Below are 27,769 nucleotides of genomic sequence, written 5' to 3' on the forward strand. Positions count from 1 at the left end.
TACTATCAGCACAGAGCCCTCTTTGGATCCTCTGTCCCCCTCTCTCTCTCTGCCCATCCCCCACTCACACTTTGTCTCTCAAAAATAAATAAACATTAAAAATTAAGAACCAATCATCCTCATAATCCCAATTTTCTTTTAAGTGTTACTCTTTTTATGGTATAATATTTAGTAGAGTGTATCTGCCTTGCAATACCTACCTTCTTCTGGAGGAGATCTAAGCATAATCTAGTGGGACATGGATTGTGTTAGATGTTTGTACTGAATGCCCTGGTAGAATAAAGAAAAGAATTATTTACGTTTAAAAATAATTGTAGCTTGTGAGATGTACTGTGAATGAAAATATAGCATGTTTTGAGAAAAATGAAAGAGAACTATTCTACCATTGGGGTTCAGAGACAGCTTCTCTGAACAGTGACATTTAAGATCTAAAGAAGGAATTGGACTTAACTAGGTAAGGGTGAAACTATGTTTTCACTTTGCTTGGACACTTGGGAATATATTTTTAATTTTAATTCCAGTATAGTTAACGCACAGTGTTATAGTAGTTTCAGGCATGCAATCTAGTAATTCAACAATTCTGTACATTACTCAAATGCTCATCATGATAAGTGTACTCTTAATCCCCATCACTTATTTCACCCATCCCCCCACCCACCTCTCCTCTGGTAACCATCGGTTCTCTGTAGTTGAGAATCTAGTTTTTGGTTTGTCTCTTTTTTTTTTTTTTCCTTTGTCCATTTATTTTGTTTCTTAAATTTCACATATGAGTGAAATCATGTGATGTTTGTCTTTCTCTGGCTTATTCTGCTTAGCATTATACTCTCTAGCTCCATCCATGTTGTTGCAGATGGCAAGATTTCATTCTTTTTTATGGCTGAGTAATATTCCATCATATGTATATACCACTTTTTATTTATCCATTCATCTATCAGTAAACACTTAGGCTGCTTCCATTTCTTAGCTCTTTTAAGTAATACTGCAATAAACATAGGGGTGCATATATCTTTTTGAATTGGTGTTTTCATATTCTTTGAGTAAATACCCAGTAGTGGGATTACTGGATTGTATAGTAGTTCTATTTTTAACTTTGTGAGGAATCTCCATACTGTTTTCCGTAATGGCTGTACCAGTTTGCATTCCCACCAACAGTGCACAAGGGTTCCTTTTTCTCCACATCTTCTCCCACACTTGTGGTTTCTATTGTTGTTGATTTTAGCCATTCTGACAGGTGTGAGGTGATATCTCATTATGGTTTTGATTTGTATTTCCCTGATGATGAATGATGATGAAAATCTTGTGTCTGTTGGCCATCTGGGTGTTTTCTTTAGAGAAATGTCTATTCATGTCTTTTGCCCATTTTAATTGGATTATTTGGGTTTTTTGGCATTGAGTTGTAGAAGTTCTTTAAAAAAATATTTATTGGGGTGCCTGGATGGCTCAGTTGGTTAAGCATCTAACTCTTGATCTTGGCTTAGGTCATGATCTCACGGTTTGTGAGTTTAAGCATCATGTCAGGCTCTGTGCTGATAGTGTGGAGCCTGCTTAGGATTCTGTCTCACCTTCTCTCTGCCTATCCCCTGCTTGTGCACACACACACACACTCACTCTCTCTCTCTCTCTCTCTCTCTCTCTCTCAAAATAAATAAATAAACTTAAAAATTTTTTAAAAAGGAATCTCTGCACCCAACATGGGGCTTGAGCTTACAACCCCAAGACCAAGAGTCGCATGTTCTACCAACTGAACCAGCCAAGCACCCCGGGTTGTAGAAGTTGTTTATATATTTTGAGTACTAACCCTTTACCAGATATATCATTTGCAAATATCTTCTCTCATTCAGTAGGTTGTCTTTTAGTTTTGTTGATTGTTTCCTTTGCTGTGCAGAAGATTTTTATTTTGCTGTGCAGCAAACCAATGGTTTGCTTTTGTTTCCCTTGCCTAAGGAGACACATCTAGAAAAGGGAATATTTTTCTTTTCTTTAAATATTCTTCAGGCTATGTTTCAATGTTCATTATTCTTCATAGTTTACTAAAAGGTAGATTATTTTCGATCTATAGATTCAGATATGTCTTCAGGTCTTCCCTGGCTATCACTGTTCATTGTCCTGTGTTCTTTTTTCATCTGGATGATGACTGTGCTCTCCACATAAGGCATCTTTTTTTTCCTCTATAGAGGAAGAGTACAAAGAGAACATATTTCTCTTTTTTTGTTTTAAGTAGGCTCTATGCCCAATGTGGGGCTTGAACTCACAACGCCAGGATCAAGAGCTGGAAGCTCTACTGACTGAGGCAGCCAGATGCCCCAAAGAGAACACATTTTTAGAGCAAATCTAATTTTTACTTTCCACCATAAATTCATTCTTGTTTTGTCAGTTTCTAATGCATGTTTTAAATCTATAGCAACATGTTTTACTTATATTCTTACCTAAACCAGCTGCGCTTTGATTTGAGTGCACATTATTGCTTGTTCTTGACTTCAAGTCCAGTGTTCTTGACGCTGCAATTGACAGAATTCGCTTTGATCATGTGTTTCTGTGGTTTTTTTTCCTGCTCCATTCTCACTAACTTAGGTGATGGAACAGAATACAGAACCCAAGTAACAGAAAAATACTGTATCACGTGGGATAAGAAGTGTTTATTTGGAGAACCTGAAGATTTCCATCCTGGAGTTGCTCAGAAAGATCAAGAACTGTTGGAACATCTGTTTGATGTGGATGTGAAAACCGGTGAGCAGCCACAGACAGTGGTGCTCCAGGGGCCTGCTGGAGTTGGGAAAACAACTTTGGTGAGAAAAGCAGTGGTAGATTGGGCCCAGGGAAATCTCTACCAGCAGAGGTTTAGCTATGTTTTTTATCTCAATGCAAGAGAAATCAACCAGTTGAGAGAACGAAGTTTTGTTCAGATGATATCAAAGGACTGGCCCAGCTCAGAAGGCCCCATTGAAAGGATCATGTCCCAGCCCAGCAGTCTCCTTTTTATTATTGATAGTTTTGATGAGCTGAACTTCGCCTTTGAGGAACCTGAGTCTGTGCTGTGTGAGGACTGGACCCAGGTACACCCAGTGTCCTTCCTTCTCAGTAGTCTGCTGAGGAAAGTGATGCTCCCTGAGTCATCCTTATTGGTGACAACAAGACTCACAGCTTGTACGAAACTGAAGCCTCTGTTGAAGAATCCGCATTCTGTAGAGCTGCTGGGTATGTCTAAGGGTGCAAGAGAGGAGTATATTTACCAATGTTTTGAAGACCGGAAGAGAGCTTTGCAAGTATTCAATTCACTAAGAAGCAATGAGATGGTTTTTAGCATGTGTAAAGTCCCCCTAGTGTGCTGGCTTCTTTGTACCTGTCTAGAGCAGCAAATGGAGAAGGGTGGTGACATCACGTTAACCTGCAAAACAACAACAGCTCTGTTTATCTGCTATATCTCTAGCTTGTTCCCACCAGTAGATGGAAACAGTCCTAGTCTACCCAGCCAAACCCAACTGAGCAGCCTGTGCCACTTGGCTGCCAAAGGAGTGTGGACCACGACATCTGTATTTTACAGGGAGAATCTCAGAAAGCATGGCTTATCTAAATCGGATGTGTCAATTTTCCTGGACCTCAATATTCTTCAAAAGGACATGGAGTATGAAAATTGCTACATGTTCACCCACCTGCACGTTCAGGAGTTTCTTGCAGCTATGTTCTATATGTTGCAAGACAGCTGGGGAACCAAGAACAGTTCCTTTCAGTCTTTTGAAGACTTGAAACTGTTGCTTGAAAGCAACAGTTATAAAGACCCCCATCTGACACAGATGAAATGCTTTTTGTTTGGCCTTTTGAATGAAGATCGAGTAAAACAACTGGAGAAAACTTTTAACTGTAAAATGTCACTAGAGATAAAATGGAAGATACTTCAGTGGCTGGAGATGATGGGGAACAGTGAAGATTTTCCAGCACAGGTGGAATTTCTGGAGTTGTTTTTCTATCTGTATGAGACTCAAGATGAAGCTTATATAAGCCAGGCAATGAGCTATTTCCAAAAGATTGTCATTAATATTTGTGGGAAAATCCATTTGCTTGTATCTTCATTCTGCCTTAAGCACTGCCAATGTTTACGGACCATGAAACTGTTGATAACCATGGTATTTGAGAAGATGTTAAACTCAAGCCCCCTAGCTGAAATTTGGTAAGCATGGAAGTTCCCTGTCAGGGAGTGAGGGAAATAGATTTCATTGGTGGGAGGGGAGGAATTGTTGAGCTGAGGTCCCAGAGCCAGGATAACCCTTCAGGCTTGTCCTACCTTGAGGCAAGGAGGGGAAGCACTGAAACCCCTTATTGACCAGTCGTGGCTACTGGTGAGGAAAGGACAAAAATATGCCTGAAGTGGCTCTCTTGGCCTGAGGGCGATGCCAAGAAAGGGGCTTAGCTGAGAGCTATCACCTGTCAACACCCTTAACTAGAAATAATCTTCAGGTCACATCCTAGCACAAAGTTGCATCCAGTATGGTACATGTTTAACTTTTAAAAAGAATGCCCTCCAGAAGAACAAGGGAATGGGAATTTCGTGCTGAAGCTCGTTTATATAGGGCATCTATCTGTTCCTCTACAAGCTGCTGACCTAGCTCACCTTCCCTGTAGCCTAGACATAGGTCAGTCTTTGCTTTGTAGTTCATGAAAGATCTCAGCCCTTTAACACCTAACTGGAGAGAGTCCGATGTGGGTAAGAAATAGTAGGGGCTGAATGAGTATTTTGAAATAATGAGTCTTTAGAGTTTTATGCCTATTATTTTATCCTCTTCTCTTCCTTGAATTGCCTTTTCTGACTCCATCTATGCCTGGGGGAAGAATTCAACTATGGGATTAGCTCCAGATTTAACTAAACTTGAGGGCAAAGTATGTGGTATATAGTTATCTAGTGCATGGGAAATTTAATCTCTTACCCAGTTCGATGTTGGTCAAAAGCATATCTCAGTTTATTTTTCAGGTTACAAAACTTTGATTCAGAGAAGTTTGCCTGGATAGTAAGTGCACAATTGTCAGTTCAACACACATCAGATAATAGCTAGCATCTGCTTGACCATATGCTGACAGTCTTCTAAGTCCCAGCTCATTTAGGCTCTCAACAATCCTAGTAAAAGCCTACTAGTAAAAACCCTGAGGTATCAAAAGATATTAATTTGACTGAGGTCCTACATAGGATTGTGAGTCCGTGGTTTTCCAGCTTAACCCACACTGCCTTGTTGCCATTAGGTATAATCACAGAACCATCTCCCTTGTAAGGACATACATTTCATTTCTCCTTAGCTGTGAGAGAGAAAATTCTAGGCTTGGATGCCATGACCTTTACTGTTCTCAGGGTGTTGTAAGTAATCTCATTCAGTCTGTCTTCTCAATTCTGACTTAGTGGTTCTGTTTAAATATGTGATTGAACCCAGGGCATTAGAATGTATTTTATGCCCAAGAGTAAACATTAGGAAGACATTCGGGCCATTATATTGCTAGTCCTCAGGCTACTTTCCCTTCATCTGTGTTCTAGTGTTATATAATACTAGAGTTGGCCTTGTTGCTAAAATAAGAGTCTGAGAAACCCAGTGTTCTAAGAGGCACATTATAGGTGGGTCAGTGTCTTCCACAACAAAACAATGTTGTAAATTTAATAGCATCGCTATCTGTCTTGTTCACCATTATATCCCATAACATTTCTTTTTTTTTTTTAATATATATATATATATATATATATTTTTTTGACACAGAGCATGCACATGGGTGGGGGAGGGGCAGAAAGAGAGAGGGAGAGAATCCCAAGCAGGCTCTGCACTGTCAGTGCAGAACCTGAATCGGGGCCCAAACTCACAAACTGTGACATTATGAACTGATCTGAAATCAAGTGTCATACACTTAACCTACTAAGCCACCCACACACCCCTTCCACAGCATTTCTACATAGTAGGCACTTAAATGTTTGAATGAATGATGTATTGCCTAGTTTTCTCAAATTGAAGACCTCAGGTGATAACAGAGGCCAGCACTCTGCAATGTTATTCAATCCAATTTTTAAGTAAGGTATGGGGAAACCAATATTTATTGGGTAGTGAAGGAGATTAGGATATGCCACCCCAAAATATGCCACTTTTCCATTAGAAGTATTCTGAGCTGAAAGCATTTGAGTTCCTGAAACTCCTTACCTGCCTACAAACAGAGCCTCTAAAAAGAACTCGACTGTCATGAATCCCCTCCCTGCAAGCGATTTCTCTAATTTCTTCTTGGAGGCAAGTTGGCACCGCACCCAGGTGGATGTTGTCACAAACTATCCTGTCTCTTCTCTGTTCTCTTAAGGGTCCATTTATCTTTCCAACAAGTCCTTTGTTTTTCCACAAGTGCCTTTTCCCCACTAAATTAGCTATATAAACCCAAATAATGCCTACATCTCTGAGTTACTCATCACTGAATTCCTCCCATGTAGGTCCACAATGCACATGCTAATACATTTGTATGCTTTTCTCTTGTTAATCTGTCTTTTGCCCATCCAATTTAGAGGGCCCCAGCGAGAACCTAGGAGGCTACAGGGAAAAAGATGCTTTTTTTCCCTCTCCTATAGCAACTATTTGTATAAGGCAACATGCTAGACTTTTATGTATTTTAATATAAATAAAACAGCTACCGATTGTTAGCATTTACAATGGGAAACATTTGTTAAGCATTTTTTGTAGATTCTTACTGAATCTTCACAGTAATCCTAAGAAATAGATACTATTATCTTCATTGTTTAAGACGAAGAAACTGAGGCTCGCCTAGGCTAGTGATGTTGCCAAATCAGCCAGTTTAGTGAAAGGCAGAGTTGGGACTCAGGCCTGTTTTGTTGTAGAGCTTTTGCTTATAATCATAAGGATGTCCTCTGCTATATTCCTTACTAACCTTTGTTTATAATGAGTTTGTCAATAGTATGCCTATTAGTTAAATTACACAACAGTTACAAATTTACAGAGTGCCTTTGTGTATGTACTAAATTTGACTATTAAATCCCCACAGTCCTGTGAAGGGAGATAGAATTTCCATTTCATACATGAAGAGAGCTCAGAGCTCCTAGAACTGATGTGACTTACCTAAAGTGATGTAGCTAGTCAACGGGAGAACTGGAGCTCAAAACCCGGGCTTCTTAGTCTCCACCCTGTCCCCAGATGTCTCTCTATTACTCCTATTCTTACTCTTTGTAGTCTTATTTTTCTTCTTGATACTGGCTCTTTGGGTATTTGAAAACCTCCGGATGTCCTTCCTAAGGCTCTTCCTCCAAAGTGAAGTCTCTAGTGTAGTTTTGTGTGAAGAAATATGTTGAGGGGGTGAGAGAGTTACTAGGCAAACAAAGCCTTTGGGGTGCCAAGAGGAAGATTATCGGGTGGACTGCGCCCACAACAGACCTGCACTGATGTACTCACCATTTCCAGGGTATACTTCCTTTCACCCAACACCATCTTCTGACAGATGCCCTGGTTGAAACAGATAAATCCATCTTTTCTTTTTCTCAATTATCTAGGCGAAGGGATGGTGGTCATATTACTCATTGCTGGCAAGATCTCTGTTCAGTGCTTCATACAAATGAACACTTGAGAGAATTGGACCTGTGTCATAGCAACCTCAATGAATTAGCCATGAAGATTTTTTATCAGGAACTGAGGCATCCAAGCTGTAAACTACAAAAGCTATTGTAAGTTTGGCATCAGAAAATCTAATGGAGTTATTCCACCTTCTTTCTTTGTCCCATTGGCTACTACTTATTAGGGGATCCAATAGTAAACAAATATTTAAAATCCACGGTGTAAACTACTTTAAGAACACCACCAGTGGAAACCTCTGGGGATGTGGAAGCATAACTAACTTGTTCTGGGAGTGTAGCAGCTATTGACATGTGTTTTTTGAGGCCCGATAGGGAATTTTGTACATGAGGATGGACACAGAGCTAAGGCATTCTAGGCAGCTCAACAGCATTTTCAAAGATAGGTTCTGGAGTACACTATTTTTCTTTTTAATTTCTTTCTCTTGAGGAATAATTTACATTTAATAAAAGGCACAGATAGTAAGCGTCTAGTCAAGCTTGATGATTGCATATACCTATGTAACCAGTACCCAAAACAAGCTAGAGAATAATTCCATCACCTCTGGAAGTTTCCTTCTACCCCCTTCTATTAGTTTTCTTACCCTATCCAGTCTCAAAGGCAACCACTTTCTAAATTTATAACTATAGATTAGCTTTGTCTGTTCTTGTAAATAGTTTTGATTGCTTCATGTAGTATGTACATGTTGTGTCTGTATTCTTTTGCTCAACAAAATGTTTTAAAAATTTACCTATGTAGTTGTATGTTTTAGTAGCCTGTTTCTTTTTATTGCTGATGTGAGTATTCCATTGTTTGACCTACTGCAGCTCATTCATTCTCTTTTGAATAGACTCCTGTGTTGTTTCCAGTTTTTGGCTATAATGAATAAGGCTGCTATGACTATTCTTGCACGAATTTTGTATGTGTGTGATCTATGTTCTCATCTCTTGGGCTAATATTTAGGAATGGAACTGCCAGTTTACAGATGGATGTTTAACTTGTTAATAAATTGCCAGCCAGCTCTTTAGAGTGGTTGTGCCATTTTGTAGTCCTACTGACAATATATGAAAGTTCCGGCTGCTCCTCATCCTGGCCAACATTTGCTACTTTATTATATCCTAATTTGATTCTACAGACCCTATCATTTTTTTACATTTGCTGGTTTACATGGCTTTCCCCCTTTTGTCTACTGGTTCTACTAAGAGCTGGAACTGATGCTATTTAGTACTGTATTCAATGCCCATCCATGTGCTCAAGGCCTAATTGGTGCTCAGTAATATGTATTGAATACTGAACAAACGATTAGCACTGGAGATTGATGTTCTTTTTTTAGGGGAGGGGGACAGGCTTCGCCCTAAATATTTCCCTTGGAATCTCCATGTTTTCAGTGAGATCTGACCTTAGATTTAAAGTACCAGATTTGGTTTGGTTTTGCACCATAGATGGGGTAGTCAACTGCATAGATGTCATGATTAAGGGGTTCCTGGAAATCCTTTTCATTCACCCCCAGGCATCTCCCCTACATTTTCCTTTTACTGAAAGTCACCAATCTAAAGCCCTGAAATTGCTACTGCCTTCTCTGGGGTTAAATGGCTCCCCCTCTTTTACAGTGCAAGGGTCCCTTAGGGGGTGACACCATGAAAGTAGCTCTTAGTCTTTCTCACCTCAATGTGGTCTTACTTCCTCAAGTCCTTTTTCCTTAACACATGAAATTGTACTTCCAATTTATATTTAGTGAGTGCATTAGGCACTTTTACCGGATGATGATGGTTAATGCTGTAAACAGGTGAAAGTTTTATTTTCCTGTGCTTGGCTAGAAGGGGGGTGAGGGTGAAGGTTAGGTGGTGGATGAAAGGGAGGAGAGGTGATGTTACACAGGGATGTTTTGAACAGTTAGTGAGCAGTGTAAACATAATAGGCATTTGGGACTACCAGAGGCACTTACAGAAGAATCAGATATAGCTAACAGTGACTGAATATCAGATGATAGCTAGGAAGAAAAAGGGGCATATTTAACTTCCTCCCATATTTAGCTTTGGGCTGTCTCTGTACGCTTAAAGTCCACAAGATGACAGAGTCTTTTGCAGTGATATGTTTTGTTAATGTTGCACATCAAACAGTTGATATTAATTATGAACTCACCTGGGGTTATTTAAAGGATTAAATGTGAATTAATGCTGTAATGAAGTATTTGGAATATTCCCCATTATTTCTGGTAGTCATTCCTAGGATTAAGAGTTCAAAACCTCCTCTTCTGCTTTTCCTGATGTTATTACCTTCTTTTCCTTCAAGGTCAAAAAAAAGTTGAGGATATCAGTTGTCAGGATGTAATGGCTATCTAAGTAGTAACCCAATTATTTTTCTAAGCAACATCCTGAAACTTAGATTTCTGAGAAATCATGAAATCTGAGAAATCCACAGTAAAATAAGAAACGGCAGGAATATTTAGTTATCTAAGAGTTGGTTTTGAAAAGAAAGTGAGTGCTATAACCAGGATACGAATAATTTTGTAATTCCCCCCTGCCTATTTTTATTCTGAAGGATGAGATTTCTTTCTTTCCCTGATGGTTGTCGGGATATTGCTAGTTCCTTGACTCACAACCAGAATCTGATGCATCTCGACCTGAAAGGGAGTGATGTAGGGGACAATGGAGTAAAGTCCTTGTGTGAAGCCTTGAAAAACCCAGAGTGTAAACTACAGAATCTGAGGTAAGTTGTGAGGTTTTTTTTTGTTATAACTGAGACTTTTGTCTGTCCAAACAGACTTTACAGCCTGGATTTACTATTCATAGGGCCAGGTTAAATCTATTTTCATGATATAGAATGGCAGGAATCCCCAGATTCAGGGTGATTTTCTCCTGACAGGACTTTTAATTGCTTTCATCCCCCCCACTAAAGACCCCTCATTGTATGGTTCCATGTCAACATTTCCTAAATTAAAAAAAAAAAAAAAAAACCAGACCCAGAATTTAAAATTATTTATATTTAAGTGCAGCCATATGTGTATTTATTGTATCTTTGAACGCTTACAGAAAAGAATGTACTAATGCTAACTGGGGCCAGTGTTAAGCAGGCTCAGTTTTACTTAAGTTTTGATAACAAATCACCCTCCCCTTATAATTGCAACTTGGTGACCAGTACAGAAAGCTGAGGAAGAAGAGCACAGTGACTGTCAACTGTCAAGGTGTTTGTTCATCCTCACACACTGTGGATCCTAGTGCTGGGTCTGATTTTCTCTGAAAGTGAGAGGTTGGCAATCCTACTAGGTCCCCACATTTGTGTGACTGGTTTCAAGGGAGATATTATTTTCCAGTGAAGGGTTTTTAATTCAGTTTTTAAAAAATAAAACCAAACCAAAGCAAAATAAAAAATCATTGCAATAAATTTTACCTTAGAAGTTTTTATCCCTGGACTCATTTGAGGGGTGGGGTGAGGTGGGGGAGTAAGGCAGAACCTTGATGCATGAAAGGCCAGGATAGGTCTGTATTTCTTAGAAGCAAATTATAATCCATATGTAGAAATCACAAGTAAACTGTGGAACAAGACCTTCTTTTTGACCATAGGCAGGTGAACTGTATTAACATTGGGAATTCTTAAGTCTCCCCAGTTTTTGTAGGATGAAATTTACTTATAGCATATCCAGAAAGTTGTTGGATGCTTCTTGAACATGGGTTGAGTTCAATTGTCGGCAGGCCAGGTTGGGGGGTATTAGTATTAACATCTGTGAAGTAGTTTTAGGACATGGTGAGGAATTTTCAGTAACCTGCAGCTTCTAGTATGGAACCCAAGTGAGAAGTAGGTCATTGGTTCTTCTGTCTACAAGTGAAACATGTTAGTAGCAAAAAGCTGTTAAATGGAAGGAAAGATGTTTTCTTACAGTGGGAGCCATGGGTCCAAGACAAAAATGCCTTGGCACTTGACAGAGCAGCAGGACTGGGGTAAGATCTTTTACATCAGCTGAGATTTGAACAATGTTTTCCACTAATAAGCCTTAAGGTAGACCCAGTTACTAGGCTTTCAAATAGGAAACCATCTGTCTGTGTCAACTAGTGGGGCTCCTTATATCAGTAAATAAAATGTTTTGGTGGCAGAAGTCACCAGAGCTTTGTAATAATTGAGCACTGCCTTACGTAGGATTGGATGCTCTCCCATAGTGGGTAACTCCTGGAAGTAATCGATAGTCTTATAGACTTCGTATTAACGCTCTGCAGAAAGTTTCAATTTTACGTTTACTTTAGACCTCATGTCCTAACAGCTGTGGACAGTTGACTGGCTACGGTAGTCTGATTTAAGCATAGTTCATGCTGAGCTTAACATTGTCAAATTGCATTTTGCTGTTTTACTATTCCCACTGATTCTAGTTGATGTGAGCAGTGAAAGCATTGATAAATCAGTAGACCTCTGCCAGGCTGCCTCACAGAAGATCCCCAATTACTGTAGGAACTTTGCAAATATAAAGTATTTAAGAAAACTTTAAATTGCTGAGACACTCCTGTCAGCCCTTATACGTGAGCATACTGGAAAGGTACATACAATCACTAATTTCATGTGAAGATTTCACTCTACTGTGTACTAAAGGTTCCCCTCCAGAAGGGGGAGAAGTATCTACTCTCCTTGTCCTGATAATTTTTTCCACATTGTGGGCCTGATGATAGGGTAGTTCTTAAAGTATGTTGAGCAAATAAGGGGAGAAACAAAAACCTTGGGCAAACTAATAATGCTTCATTGTGCCCAGAATCCTTTCTTATTTTGCCTGTGCTCTGCAATTGGGGGTTAATAGCAAGGTGAGGGAGCAGTTGATTCCACCAAACAGCCACATGAAGAGTACCAAAACAGTATTAACGTAAAACACTCCCTACATCTTCAAAGATTTTGAATTAGAGAATATTCCAGATGGGTACCATCTAAAACAGTTGCAAGAACAAACTGATTAGTTGATCAAGATAAGAGGAAGATAGGGCACCCAGGTGGCTCAGTCAGTTAAGCGTGTGACTCTTGACTTCAGCTCAGGTCAAGTTTGTGAGTATGAGCCCCACATCGGGATTGGGATTCTGTCTCCCGCTCTCTGTCCCTCCCCTGTTTGTTCTCTCTCTCTCTCAAATTAAAAAAAAAAAAAAAAAAAAACAAAAAAACAACAACAAAGAACTTTAAAACAAAACAGACAAGAGGAAGGTGCCTGGGAATAACAACCACAGCCTTGACTGTATTATTAACTAGAATAAAATAGTTTATAAGATGTAGATAGCATATGGACTAGTGGAAAATTTTTGCTTTTCCAGGAGTTTAGAATCGTTCTAGTGTATTATAATTGTTGACAACCATAAAGAGTTCAAAAGTATAATGGGTCCTCATAAATATGAAAAGACTTTGGAAAAGTGAGAGTTTATATACTTTGAAATCAGGATTTCTGCCACCTGCACAGATGACCCAGCAGGCAGAGACTTGAGTTGGAAACTGAACTACTAGTCCTGTTTTCTCTATTACAAAAACGTCTGTTTTAGTCATTAACTTTCATAAACCCTGATATATATCCATAGCCTCATAATCATACCAAACAAGTGCTTTTTTTTTTTTAAGTTTATTTTTGAGAGAGAGCATGCTGAAGGGGCAGAGAGAGAATCACAAGCAGGCTCTGCACCATCAGCACAGAGCCTGATGCAGGGCTCAAAGTCATGAACCATGAGATCATGACCTGGCCAAAATGGAGAGTTGGATGTTTAACTGAATGAGCTACCCGGGCACCCCCCAAACAGGGTTTTAAATGAAATGTAATTTAAAGATTTAAGCCCTAAGTTCAAACATAAATAGGAATATAAGACAATAATTGATTTTGCCATCTTAATTTGAATAATATGAAAAATAAACTGTAACAAATTGGTAAGAAAGTAATTTATGTTCTTGTTTTGAAGTTTAGCATTTTTAGAAATTTTTAGATAAATAACTAATTTCTAAAATATTCTATTAATCTAAGTTTCCAAAATCAGTAAATTTGGAAACTATATTTAAGTCAACATTAAAGATAGTATAACCACTGCTAAGAATATTGCAACCTCAATATTCTTGAGTACACCTCAAAAGTTGATTCAAAAAGTGTAATATTTGCAATATTGTCTGATTCCAAGATTTGTAAGATTCCAGTTTATAAATATATTGGTCATTTATGCAACTCATTTTAATTATGTACTGAGATTTATATTTATATGCTTTTAAATATTACTATAAATAATATTTAACCTACAGGGGAAATGTGAGAGATTTAGAAAGTTCTTTAAGATTTTTTTTTTTTTTTGGTTAGGGGCACCTGGGTGGCTCATTTGCTTAAGTGTCTGACTCTTGATTTCAGCTCAGGTCATGTACTCATGGTCCATGGGTTCGAGCCCCATATCCGGGCTCTGTACTGACAGCGTGGAGCCTGCTTCGGATTCTGTCTATCCTCTCTGTCCCACCCCTGTTTGTGCTATCTCAAAATAAATAAATTAACTTAAAAAAATTAGTAAATAATAAAGACTTTTTTGTTAAAGAAATACAAAGCCATATGTGATCTTAAAATCTATGTTTGCATTTTTATTTCTCACTGTGGTAAATTCAGGAATGAGTCCCAAAACCATCTTTTAAGTTTCAAGTTACAGAACAAATTAAGTTAATCTAATGATTTAGCTTGATTTGTAATAGGTCCATGAAGCCTATCTTGTTCATCCAAAGACCTTCTCTTGCAGTGAACAATTTCTGCAACCATATCCCTTTAGAAACAACTCTTCTGCTGTTTCTCAATTTCTCATGCCTGTCAGAAAAATAGGGGTGCTTGGGTGGCTCAGTTGGTTAAGCATCCAAATCTTGATTTTTTGGCTCAGGTCAGGTTTTTGGTTAGTGAGATGAAGCCCCGTGTGGGGCTCCATGCTTTCAGCGCAGAGATTGGGATATTGTCTTCTCCCTCTCTCTTTGCCCCTCCCCCGCTCAGACAGGGAGCTTGTGCACATGCCTGCTCACTCTTAAAATAAATACAGTAAAAAAAAAATAATAATAATCTCGCATTCAAATAAAAAGTTACAAAATTCTCGGGCAACCTAGAGACCACATAGCAGACATTTTCACAAAAGAACATTCACACAGCTGTTCTGAGGTCCTGGAGGGTTCATCCTCCAGGGCAGCAGACCCTTCTAACTGAGGAAGGGCCACTTTCTCTTGAGCAATGCCTCTTGAGTGGCAATTTTCTAATCCTGTGCTGCCAGAAGCACAAAAGAGCTTATTCCACTGAGCCTCAGCTCCTAGAGAAAACTGGCATCATGCATCAGATAAAGTCCTACCCTGACTGTGTCTCACACCAGGAGATGCTTATTCTTGACACGTGGATTCCTTCTGAGTGAGCTGCATCAAGGACCACCTAATGGACCTGTACCCAGTCACAGCTGGTCAGAGCCACAGACTGCAATCAATGAGAACAAAAACAATGAGAACAAGTTTATAATTTCCTTGCTTTTTAAAATTTATATCCAAGTTGGTTAACATATATTGTAATAATGATTTTAGGAGTAGAATTTAGTGATTCATCACTTACATGTAACATCCAGTGCTCATTACAAGTGCCCTCCTTAATGCCATCGCCCATTTAGCCCATCCCCCACCCAGCACCCCTCCAGCAACCCTCATTTTCTTCGTGCTTAAGAGTCTCTAATGGTTTGTCTCCCTTTCTGTTTTTATCTTATTTTTGCTTCCCTTCCCCTGTGTTCATCTGTTTCTTAAATCCTACATATAAGTGAAATCATATAATATTTGTCTTTCTCTGACTTATTTTGCTTAGCATAATGCACTCTAGTTCCATCCACGTTGTTGCATATGGCAAGATTTCATTCTTTTTGATCACCAAGTAATACTCCATTGTATATACATACCACATCTTATTTATCCATTCATCAGTCAGTGGATATTTGGGATCTTTCCATATTTTGGCTATTGTTGATAGTGCTTCTATAAACATTGGGGTGCGGATGCCCCTGTGAGTCAACTTTTTTGAATCCTTTGGATAAATACCTAGTAGTGCTATTACTGGGTCATAGGGTAGTTCTATTTTTAATTTTTTGAGGAACCTCCATGCTGTTTTCCAGAGTGGCTGCACCAGTGTATGTTCCCACCAGCAGTGCAAAAGAGTTTCTCCGCATCCTCACCAAATCTATTGTTGCCTGAGTTGTTAATGTTAGCCATTCTGACTGGTATGAGGTAGTATCTCATTGTGGTTTTGATTTGTATTTCCCTGATGATGAGTGGTGTTAAGCATGTTTTCATGTGTCTGTTAGCTATCTAGATGTCTTCTTTGGAAAAGTGTCTATTCATGTCTTTTGCCCATTTCTTCACTGGATTATTTGTTTTTTGGGTGTGGAGTTTGATAAGTTCTTTATAGATTTTGGATACTAACCCTTTATCTGATACGGTGTTTGCAAATATCTTCTCCCATTCTGTTGGTTGCCTTTTAGTTTTGCTGATGGTTTCCTTTGCTGTGCAGAAACTTTTTATCTTGATGAGGTCTCCATAGTTCGATTTTGCTTTTGTTTACCTTGCCTCCAGAGACACGTCAAGTAATAAGTTGCTGCAGCTGAAGTCAAAGAGGTTATTGCCTGTTTTCTCCTCTAGGATTTTGATGGCTTCCTATCTTATGTTTAGGTCTTTCATCCATTTTGAGTTTATTTTTGTGTATGGTGTAAGAAAGTGGTTCAGGTTCATTCTTCATGTTGCTGTCCAGTTTTCCCGGTACCAATGGCTGAAGAGACTGTCTTTTTTTTCCATTGGATATTCTTTCCTGCTTTGTCAAAAATTAGCTGGCCATACATTTGTGGGTCCATTTCTGGATTCTCTGTTCTGTTCCATTGATAAAAGTATCTGTTTTTGTGCCAGTACCATACTGCCTTGATGATTACAGATCTGTAACAAATATTAAAATTTATAATTTGCTTGGAAATTTTCAGTCAAGGGCCTCCTTGTAGGGGCACTATAGAGAGAGAGAGTTGGGTCAGTTCCCCACCAGAACCCAAATGCAAGTTAATGTGTCTCCTCTGTTTCACTGGCCCATATGTAGGGGTTAGCTTAGAGCCACGTCGTCAGCTCAGCTTTTGATTGAATTACTGGTGATTGATGTTTTGTATTAACATAACTGAGACAAGACCTTCAAACTCTCAAAACCAAGAGACCAGAGTTACATTTTTTTATTTCCTTATGCATGTGAGAGAAGAGGAGAGCCTTGATGATCTTTCTGATTTGACACAATCTGTTCCATATTTGTAACATTTAGAAATTCAGAAGTAGCAATTTGAATATTACAGGAGTGACACATTATTAAATAAGACACTTGGTCAAAATTATAGACTTACTAGAACTTAGGGGTTGTTTTCACAAGACACAGTAGCAATTTCTAAAGTCCACATGTCTTCTTATAAGACTTCTTTTTTACAATAAAATATTTTCAGACTTAATACCATCTGCTTTTCTTTGTAGCTATAAGGGAAAGAGGGAACATTTTCTTATGAGGCTGAGATTTCATTTGTCAGGAATTAGGAAGTCCATAGCTGAAATTCTGTTAGCACTAAGGGAAAAGAAGAAAGCTTGAGAAGCTCAAACTTGTAATATGGAAAGGATAAGAGCGAAACAGATCATGAACAAAAGGACGTGAGCCGTGTAATATTTACATCCCCAGCTGAAAACCTTTTTTTAGTGTTTACCGTTTCTGTTCTTTGCTTCCTGAATGCATTACATTGTGTTTCATTTTTGATCTATGTGTATGTGTGTCTGGAAATTTGCAAGTAGGATATTGCCTGTTTTTATTGGATTATTATCACCCTTCAGGGTTTTTCTCTCCAAATGTGTGTTTGAATTACCAAATTTAAAAGGATTAAAGCGTTTAAAATACCCTTATGTAAGGCATTGCATTTAATGTACCTCTGTCATACAATTTCCAGCATGTTAATTTAATCAGGATTATGGGGGCTACACATTTTACATTTTGAACTCTTTCAGAACTTTTCTGACTTTTTGTCATGGCGATGCACATGAATACAACAATTGTTCAAATTTAATTTTATATACTTTTTATCAATGTAAATGTGTATTTTTTTTTTTGTTAAACTTTCATACTGTATAAAATCTTACATTTCATTCATTGCATTATTGGCCGTATAATTTTAAATTACCATTTTCATGAAATGTATATGAATGATATATTTTAGGACTTCATTTATATCCCTCAATTGCCCTCACAGGTGATTAACTTCTTGTTTATTTATAAAGTTTATTTATTTTGAGAGAGAGAGAGAGCAGGGTAGGGGCAGAGAGAGAGAGAGAGAGAAAAAGAGGATCCCAAGCATGTTCCACGCTGTCGGTGCACAGCCCGATGTGGGGTGGAACTCACAAACCATGAGATCATGATCTGAGCCGAAATCAGACACTTAACCAACTGAGCCACCCTGGAATCCTGATGATTGACCTCTTACCTGGGTCTGAGGGCTCTATTTTCCTTCTTAGCACTTTGACTTTGGTACATTGCTCTGCAGCATTTGGTGTTCTAAAGTCTGAGGATAACCTGACCCTTGAACCCCTCACCTTCCTGCCCACCTTCCTGGTTCATACGTGTTAGTTTTCTCTCATTGGTGTTGTCCAGGTAGTTTTCCTTACTTTGGCATGAAAGTACCGTTTGATCTGCTAGCAACCTTTTTTTCTGCCCAGGAATTCTTTCTTTCAATTGGATTTTTAAAAATGGGTTTGTTTCTCTTGCTCTCTTTCTTCAAGAGCATCTCATAGTCATTGGTTGTAGCTCCTTTCCTATATAACTCTCACTTACTTTTTGTCACTTTAATCTTTTTTCATCCTTCCTCCTTGAGGAGTTTCTCACATATTTTCACTGCTTTTGTTCTTTATTGCTTCAAATATGGATTCCAGTTTTCTCCTGTTTTTAAACTCGTTGGACTCTTTATCTTAAACCCGCTCCCTTTCTCAGTGTTACCTCTTCTTAGGATGTGCTCTTGTTCAGAGAATGTGCACCTTATACATTTAAGATGTAAAGCAAGCTTTTCTAAACATTTTCTTCTGTTTCCCCATTTTCTATTTTTCATACATGTACATATTTTCTGTCCTTTAGTTAAACTTTAACATTTTATCCACAGGCCCCGCAATATTGGAATCTTTGTCTGCTGGAAGAGCTGGAACCCAGTGTATGACGCTTCCCTTGTTTCTCTAACTGCCTGCTTGGCTGTTGCTGTAATACCCTTTTGTATCACCCTGTTCAGCCGTAACAAATACCACAGACTGGGTGGTTTAAACAAAGGAAATTTATTTGTCACAGTTTTGGAGCCTGGAAGTTGAAGATCAGGGTGCCGGCAGGGTATGTTTCTGATGAGGCTTCGCTCCTAGGCTTGTAGAGAGCCGCCTTCTCCTGGTGCCTTCATGTGCCTCTTTCATGTGTGTGCAGTCCTGGTACCTCTTCCCTTCTTATAAGGGCACCGGTCCTTTCGGATTCGGGGTCCCCTCTTAAGACCTCATATAACCTTAATTACTTCCTTAAAGGCCTTGTCCCCAAATATAGTCACATTGCGGGCATGGGCTTCAACATCTGAATTTTGGGGAACACAGTTCAGTCCATAACACCTTTTCAGGGCAAGTTGAGGTTTCCAGCCTTAGGTGATCCACTGAGGTCTAATTCTGGATTGAGGAGGGAGCTTCTCTTGTTTTTACCTATATACACCCTTATTCTGATGAAGACAAACAATTCCTGAGGGACTGGGTTGATAAGTGCTTGATTCAAAGGAGTAACTAGAGTGACTCCCAAGTTCCCGGAACACTGGTGTCACCTTCCTCGTCTTACAAAGAGCTGGTACCAGGCCCAGCCTTCTCCAAGCACAAGTTGTCTCTAAATAGGAGTCTCTACAAATATGGTCTCTTCATGTACTTCTTCCTTTCTTCTTTGGTTGTTCTTTTGCTTTATTTTTAGAGACTGTTTTATTTCTGATTTACTTTTTATTTAAAAAAAATTTTTTTTTAATCTTTATTTTTGAGAGACAGAGTGAGAGTGGGGGCACTGATTCAGAGAGAGACACTGAATCTGAAGCAGGCTCCAGGCTCCAAGCTGTCAGCACGGAACCTGACTTAGGACTTCAACTCATGAACTGTGAGATTATGACCTGAGCCGAAGTCAGAGTCTTAACCAACTGAGCCACCCAGGCACCCCTATTTCTGATTTACTCCTAGTTTTTACTCTTAAGAACTGGGTTCCTCAGAAAACATGGATTGACTCCCATGAATAGGTGAGTTCTTGGTAGACAGCTGTGGGAATCACAGCTTTTCATCCTGACTTCCTGCCCCATGTTTTTCAGAAGTCAGAGTGCAAGGACTCTACACCCTTCAGTCCACCTTCTTCCATGTTGTAGTTGGAGGAAATTCCTCCTAGAGAAAAAAAAAAAGTATCATATAAAAATACCTCTTAGGACTTCCATACATATTTTCATAGGGAATTGGGGAGATGGGGATGGAAAAGACAAGCTTTCTGCTCTCCCCTTCCTAGCTCCCTAGAAGATCCTTGTGCTTTAGCTAAATAACTCATTGCAAGTAGGGAGCTGGTTTTCAGAAGGGGTCACAAAGTCTTGGAGCCCACACCATCTGGCTGGGTGAGTGGTGGTCATAACTCTTCTCTGAGGAGGGTCATCTCTGGTTTCCTGTGTTGTTTTTCAGCTTGGAATCCTGCGATCTAACTACAGTTTGTTGTCTAAATATCTCTAAGGCTCTCCTTAGAAGCCGGAGCCTGGTATTTCTGAATCTGTCGACCAATCACCTATTAGATGACGGAGTCAAGCTGTTGTGTGAGGCCTTAGGACATCCCAAGTGTCACCTAGAGAGACTGTCGTGAGTCTTGCTGGTTTGTTTTCCCTGCAGTCCTTTTGAGCAGTCTTGTGTGACTTAGTTAAGAGCTGTGTGGGCAAACTGTTTGGGTCTGGACACCACTTGGCTCATTTGTCAATCCTGAATGAGCTCTGCATGAAGTCCTCTTTTGCTTTCTCTCTCATTAGACTTTTAAATGCTGCTTTTCTTCATGAATGCTTATTTTTATTACTATTTTCCTCCTCCTCTCCCTTGTATGTAGCTGCAAGGGCATTTGTAATTTTAGTAGGTTTGAAAGGTTGATTCTATAGTAGAGATATAAGGACTGTAAGTACCAGCTAGTGTCCCTGAGAAGAGGATGAGAAACATGAACTTTGGGATTTGACTGGTCCCTTCCCAACTGTGTTTCTCCTTCAGCTTAGAAAGCTGTGGCCTCACAGTAGCTGGTTGTGAGGATCTTGCTTTGGCTCTCGTCAGCAACAAAAGGTTGACACATTTGTGCTTGGCAGACAACATCTTGGGAGATGATGGAGTAAAGCTTGTGAGTGATGCCTTGAAACATCCACAGTGCAATCTCCAGAGCCTTGTGTAAGTGAGCACTAGTTTTCATCCTGCTGATGTATACATTTTGAAATATATTTTAGAAGGGACAGTGTTATAAATATAATCTGTCCCTTGCATTTTCCCTACTGTTATCAATAATGATAATGCAGATGATGAGGATGATGGTATTAATGATTGCCATTTGTTGTGTCCTTACTCTGTGCTGGGCCCTGTGCTAAATTTATTTAATCTGCACAGATGCACCTGTTGGTGTCAAATTGGCCACTGAGTTCTCAGCCCCAGGTGAGAAATGTGAGGCTTAGAAAGATATATAGTTTGCCTCATGTTCATGAGAACATGGTGGATTCAGGACTAAAGTCTGCCTGTCCAACTCCATATTCTGGGTCTAGAACAGGTAAATGTATATGAACACCACTAAACAGGAATGTAGCATCCCATGGTATGGCTGGATCACAGTGTGATTATTCTGTTCATTGCCCTTAGATGAATTCCCAGATGTGGAATTGATGAGCCAGAATTTTTATTTTGTCAGATGTGGTTACATTTTCTCCAATAGATTGTTCATAATTCCTTGGCAATCTAGAAGCCTGCATTTTAACATCCTCATCGAGTATCTACTGGTTGTTGTTTTTTTTATCAGTATTGATTAGATAATTGAAAATAACTTTAAAAATGATTTGATGTTGAGGGGCGCCTTGCTGCCTCAGCTGGTAGAGCATGTGACTCTTGATCTTGGGGTCATGAGTTCAAGCCCCACCTTGGGCATGGAGCCTTCTTAAAAAAATAATAAAATAAATAAATAAAAATAATTTAATGTTGAGCATCTTTTCAAATGTTTTTGGCCTTTAATATTCTAGGAATTGCCTCTTCATAGGCTCCATTTTCCTCTGGATGTTTTCTGTTATATATGTTATGGTTATTAATATGACATACATTATAGCCATTATTTTTTCTGTTTTGCAAATAATTTACCTAGCATGTTTCTGTATGTTTTCTCGTGGCCATTTTTAGAATACGGAAGTTTAAAATTCTTGTGAAGTCACATTATCTTCCTCCTCATGACTTGTAGTAGTTTTGTCATAATTGGAAATACCTTTATTTAAAAAACCCTACTTATGTCTATTCTTTATGGTTTAACTTTTAACATGTAAGTGTTAAATTATTCCTACTTTGTTATAAGGCTTAAAACTTATTTTCTCCCATATGTCAGGTCTGCTTTCCCAAATGACTTATAGTATAATAGATCTTTTCCCTACTGATTGGAAATGCCAGTTTTATTATGTAAAAAAGTACTTTATTATGATTACTCCCCTTCTATTCCATATGCCTACTCCTCTCCATGTAGCTGCTTTTGCAATTAGGTACTGTATTTATGCACAGTGTGAAGAGGTTAACATTTCATTTATAGTAAAGAAGAATTCTGGGGGCGTCTGGGTGGCTCAGTCAGTTGGGTATCTGAGTCGGTTTCAGCTCAGGTCATGATCTCACAGTTCATGAGGTTGAGCCCTGTATCAGGCTCTGCACTGACAGCATGGAGCCTGCTTGAGATTCTCTCTCTCTCTTTCAAAATAAATTATAAAATCTAGCATTTGAAAAGAAAAATTCTGAAGAACATGGATATCTCAAGTGAATATTCTGAAGGATATTCTGAAGAATATCCCAAGTGAGACAGGCAAAGAGGTAGTGAGGGAGAGGGTATTTGATCTGAGATGAGTGTTGGCAAGTAGGTGAGGGAGCACAGGATGAAACCTTTGCAAAATCTCTGGGCAGTAAAGCAGTGATTCCATGTGTCCTCATACTGTCCTTCCTATAGGCTGAGGCGTTGCCACTTCACCTCACTGAGCGGTCAACATCTCTCCTCTTCTCTCCTACGCAACAAGAGCCTGACACATCTGGATCTGGGGTCCAACTGGCTACAAGACGATGGAGTAAAGCTTCTGTGCGATGTCTTTCGGCATCCCAGCTGTAACCTTCAGGACCTGGGGTAGGTTTTCTGTGACCCGACCTTCCATGCTTTAACAGATGAGTAAAGAAGGGCTGAGCTGAGTATCTGTCAGAGAAAAGAATACACAGCTGATTCTCTCTCTCTCCTCCTGCTGGAGACAAGCTGAGGAAGTATGTTCATAAGATTTTTCTTAAATAGTTACTACAGTAATTGTAATCAACCTGTTGTACCTCACTGAGTCTACTGTGTGTCCTCTGCTCTACATCCCTGAAGCAGAAACTGTGCTCCACTAGTTTTTCTTTCTTCAATTCATGTTTATAATTAGGTCAACTTTTAAACTGGGAAGGGAATTTTAAAAAATATCCAATAATCCAGTTATTCTGTTGTTGTTGTTTATTTAAATGTTTTTATTTATTTTGAAAGCAAGAGAGTGAGAGCAGGGGAGGGGGGGGGGGGGGGGAGGGTGAATCTCAAGCAGGCTCCACACTGTCAGCACAGAGCGTGACACGAGGCTCAATCCCATGACCCAAGGATCATGACCTGAGCTGAAATCAGGAGTCAGACACTCAACTGACTGAGCCACCCTGGTGCCCCATATCTCTACCTTCTTTAGGAAAATATATATGATCTAATTCTCTGAAGTTTCCTTGACTATTATTCAACTAGAAGGCAAAATTTTACTTCATGGAAATTATGTTTAAACCCAATACCTTTTATTTCAGCCACAATTTCTATAATTTCTAAGTGACCTACATACACAAGATGTTTGGTTAGTCCACTTTCTCTCCTTAGCTCTGCTATAAACAGACAAATTTGTGCTTTCATAGCTACCTTCATAGCTTCTATGCAGGCCCTGCTAGTTCTCTCCACCAAAATTTACAACAAATATAAAATAAATTCTGAGGGCATTAAAGGTTATTACTAAGGTGATGCTCTTGCCTCTGGTAACTTACAAAATGCTGATGGCAGGGAAATGAATATACAGCCAATCATAATATATCCCATTTGTCATAAAGATATGACAGGGATGCCTGGGTGGCTCAGTCATTTAAGCATCTTGACTCTTGATCTTGGCTCAGGTCATGATCTCATGGTTCATGAGTTTAAGCCCTGTGTCAGGCTACACACGGTCAGTGCAGAGCCTGCTTGGGATTCTCTCTCTCTCCCCCTCTCTGTCCTTCCTCTGCTAGCTTGCTCTCTCTCTCAAAATAAATACATTGAAAAAAAAAATGACAAAAGTCCCAAGGAGCAAGGAGTGGGACAGAGGGGATTGAGTTACCTTAGCCTTGAAAGACGAAGAGGATTTTGTTGTGTGCAGATATCCTTGGCAGAAGGTAGGAAGAGTGAAAAGAAGGGGAATGAAGATAGGTGTGGTAAATTTGGGAAAAAAAAAAAAAACAAAATAAAAAACAGAAACACAGAGGTGTATGGTTGGCAAATAGGTTAGGGACAAAGTATGGAAAGAGAATGTTTGAGGCCAGGTTGTGAATGCTCTTGAATGCCCTACAAAAGACTGAAAGACATATCTTTTTTATATGTAGGCTGCTTCCTCTTGGAAGGTAACACCTTAACATTTTTTTTAAAGTATTTTTATTTCAAAATTCTATTGGAAACTGAAAGCACAGAAATCTTTGGGTTCCTTGGGTAAACTTATATCCATTTTTTAGTATTGATAGAAATGTGTTTATACCCTTGATTTGGGAAGCTTGGTGGATAACAGCCTGTTTGTGGGAGAAAGCAGTTTTACCCAATGGGGTTTTTTTTTTTCTCATTAAGAAACTCCATTGGTTTCTACTGATAATGTTAGACGTTCCTATGTGCATCTTGGATTGTGGATAGAAAAGAGTCAGGAAAAGGGTTTAGATACTTGGGCTTCTCTCCTAGGAATAAACTAATTAAGCCTCACAACTGAAGGTCTCACTTGTCTCTTATATTTCTTGCAGATTGATGGGCTGTGCACTCACTAGTATGTGTTGTCTGGATTTGGCTTCTGCTATTCTGAACAACCCACACCTGCAGAGCCTGGACCTTGGGAACAATGACCTGCAGGATGATGGAGTCAAAATTCTGTACGAAGCTTTGAGACATCCAAACTGCAATATTCAGAGGCTTGGGTGAGTTCAGTTTTCCATCAGGAAAGTCATACCTATTTGGTAGCTAATGTGGCCAGAAGAAATTTAGTACATGAGAGAGGATGAAAAGTAAATGGGGCTCGAAGGTAAGTTACTCTCAGAAATGAGAATCTGACTTTCAAATATATGCATCAGTGTGTATTATGTGTTGTTAGTATTAAAGCTATAGTTCACATTTCTTTCTGTTCCCTTTAGTGCCTTAGATGGGGTATGTATGAAGTAAAAGGTCCTTGCTTTAAGGTCTTTCATGTTCTGTCATCCTTCAGATATTCTGTCTTTGAATTAATTTTTCTTACTAAATTGAAGATTTTGCTAATTGTCTTCTCTCAAAAAATGCTATCTAGGCTCTTAAGGAGCCTGCAATCTAATAAGGTCTTATCCTGTGTTCTGAGTACTTTTTATGTTTAATCATGTATTGTTTAGGTGTTGATTTTCTTTTTGAATCTTGAACTGATATTGGCTAGTACATTCTTACATAGCATGAATTATTGACCTTTGGGTCAAGAATTTTGCTCTATGTGTGGGAAACCCAAATACTATGATATGTTTCCCTGACTCGTCCAAGAAAGTGCTATTTTACCTATGTTTCCGTTAACTATTCATATATTTTTATGACAACAATGATGATATTGTAATGATTGGATCTGAAATTTAATTTTATCCTGCTTATAACCTAATAAGTTAGCCTATCACTGTTTCATGGATGCTAGCAGGAAACCCAGAGTCCCATTGGAGACAGAGGACTTTATTACTCCTAGCATAGCAGCATATGCACTAGTGTATGTGTGTCAGTTTTCTTTGTCCCCCAAGTCCCACAGGGTGGATATGGATAGCCCAGATGGACACCTGCACATGGAGTGGGTTGCATCCCATGGAGCTTGGGGGACTCACCACTTTATAGCAAGCACTAAGCAAGCCTGCTCTTTGCCCCAGAGGAAGACATCCCTCAAGACTGCTCACTGCACACACCCCCTAGGAAGTGGCCATGTAGAGTTGTCAGGGTCTTAAATTTTTGTCAATAAATAGGAGAGCAAAAGACTCACAGAAGAATGTCTCCCAGAAATATCTGCCCCCTTTTACTGCACAATACAGTCTTGGTTAATTTTCACATGGATATGCCACGCTCACTAATCTCACCAACAGAGGCTGAGGCCAAATCTGTTCAATTTGTCTCCTATGCCATTTAATTAAGGCCACCATAATTAGGACTCCAAGCATGGGAGGAAGTCAGATTGCAGTATTGATTTCAACTATGTCCTCAGCATCCTGGACCGGCCAACTGAATGAGACCAAGGGAGGACCAAAAAGTCTTGTTATTCATTATAACTCGTGAAAGGGAGTTTAGGTTGACCTGCTGATCTTGGTATCATTGGCAATAAATATAGGGAACAAAATCTGGCCAAAAGTAGTCCCATACCCAATAAAGAGATATTCAGTGGTCCACACCTCCACACATAAAAAACATATAACCTGAAGGAACACAATTCACTTCAATGTGGGATGTTTTCTATTGATCTGGGTCACCATTACAGTGGTTTGGTTATGTGTCACTGAGTAGTTATAGTGTTAGACATAAATCGTATAACGCAAGGCTGCACTGGCATCAAGAGAAGCTTATGAATTTGTAACAGACTGAAACAAGGTTTGTACCGGTTGTGTTTGTACACCCGTGACAGAGGTCCAGATCTGGGGGGCTGCCGCTGATGACATCAGATGCAGCAGAACAGTTAGGACCTGCCGTATCCACGTGGAATTTTCTGTTTCCACGCCATGTGGACAGACTGGGCAGTGGGTCACTTTGCCAGCCATAGCTGCTACTTCAGCAGACCACATAATTTTTCCAGGCAGCTGTGTTGGGTCTAGGGAAGGAAAAGAAATAATTGTTCTTCCCACTCCCAGCACCTCACAGGTTCTGAGATGTTACTTCCCCAGGTATTGGTGTGGCTGTTCTTCCCCACAGTCCTGAAATCAGTGTGTCCCATCTTAGTGCCTGTAACTTTGCCTTTTCTCCAATCATCCCCTGCTCATACCCAGGCTTTCAGTCCAGAGGGATCTGGCAGGAGAAAAATAAAGCATTTTTTATAATATTTCTATAAACCCATTTTGTTCTACATCTTTGCTTGTAGGGGGACTTCTCAAGCAGTATACTCAACCAAATGGTCATTATCCTCATGATCCAAAGGTGACTCCAGGTGTCTGAAGCCAAATTAAGTTTGAACCCCACAGGTCCTTTGTGGCTGGCCTGTCACCTGGAGGGTACACCAGTTAGGCTGGCCTGGAGTTGCTGTTATGGAAAGAAAAGTATCATGCCCAGGAATAATCAAGATGGAATCCTGAAATTTCAAAGGTTTTATATGACTTTCTGTCCCTTTCAACGTAATCATTACTCAGGAAGTGGCCAGACAGAGATGAACCATTTCAGGGGATAGCCATATTTAGTGACCAAATGCCCCACTGTACTATGTTGACCAGGAGGTGGTGAGGGAGGTAGGGTCACAGATCTTTGTAATTTCGAAAGATCATTCCAGAGCTCAGTAATACCAGATGCCTGTGGATGGTAGGGACCATGGAATGTTCATTGAATACCTTGACTATTGGCTCATTGTTTCTTGAAAATGAGAGATCTAAGTACTATTATCCTTGACTTTTTGTATATCTGGAAATGTCTCAGTTTTCTATGACGTTGAGTGGCAGCTTGGTTGTGTTCA

At 39.4% G+C, this 27,769-nt stretch overlaps 1 protein-coding gene across 1 annotated transcript in view; it reads left to right on the forward strand.

Annotated features, from left to right (window-relative positions):
* Positions 1 to 27,769, forward strand: part of NLRP14 (NLR family pyrin domain containing 14) — a 39,620-nt gene that overhangs the window by 2,787 nt on the left and 9,064 nt on the right. The window contains exons 3-9 of the mRNA XM_045484355.1: positions 2,572 to 4,165; positions 7,511 to 7,681; positions 10,110 to 10,277; positions 20,274 to 20,444; positions 20,838 to 21,008; positions 22,798 to 22,968; positions 24,873 to 25,043. Coding sequence (XP_045340311.1) covers positions 2,572 to 4,165; positions 7,511 to 7,681; positions 10,110 to 10,277; positions 20,274 to 20,444; positions 20,838 to 21,008; positions 22,798 to 22,968; positions 24,873 to 25,043 — 2,617 coding nt within the window. The remainder of the gene's footprint in view (positions 1 to 2,571; positions 4,166 to 7,510; positions 7,682 to 10,109; positions 10,278 to 20,273; positions 20,445 to 20,837; positions 21,009 to 22,797; positions 22,969 to 24,872; positions 25,044 to 27,769) is intronic.

This window comes from Leopardus geoffroyi, chromosome D1, assembly GCF_018350155.1.
Source record: "Leopardus geoffroyi isolate Oge1 chromosome D1, O.geoffroyi_Oge1_pat1.0, whole genome shotgun sequence".
Lineage (NCBI taxonomy): Eukaryota > Metazoa > Chordata > Mammalia > Carnivora > Felidae > Leopardus > Leopardus geoffroyi.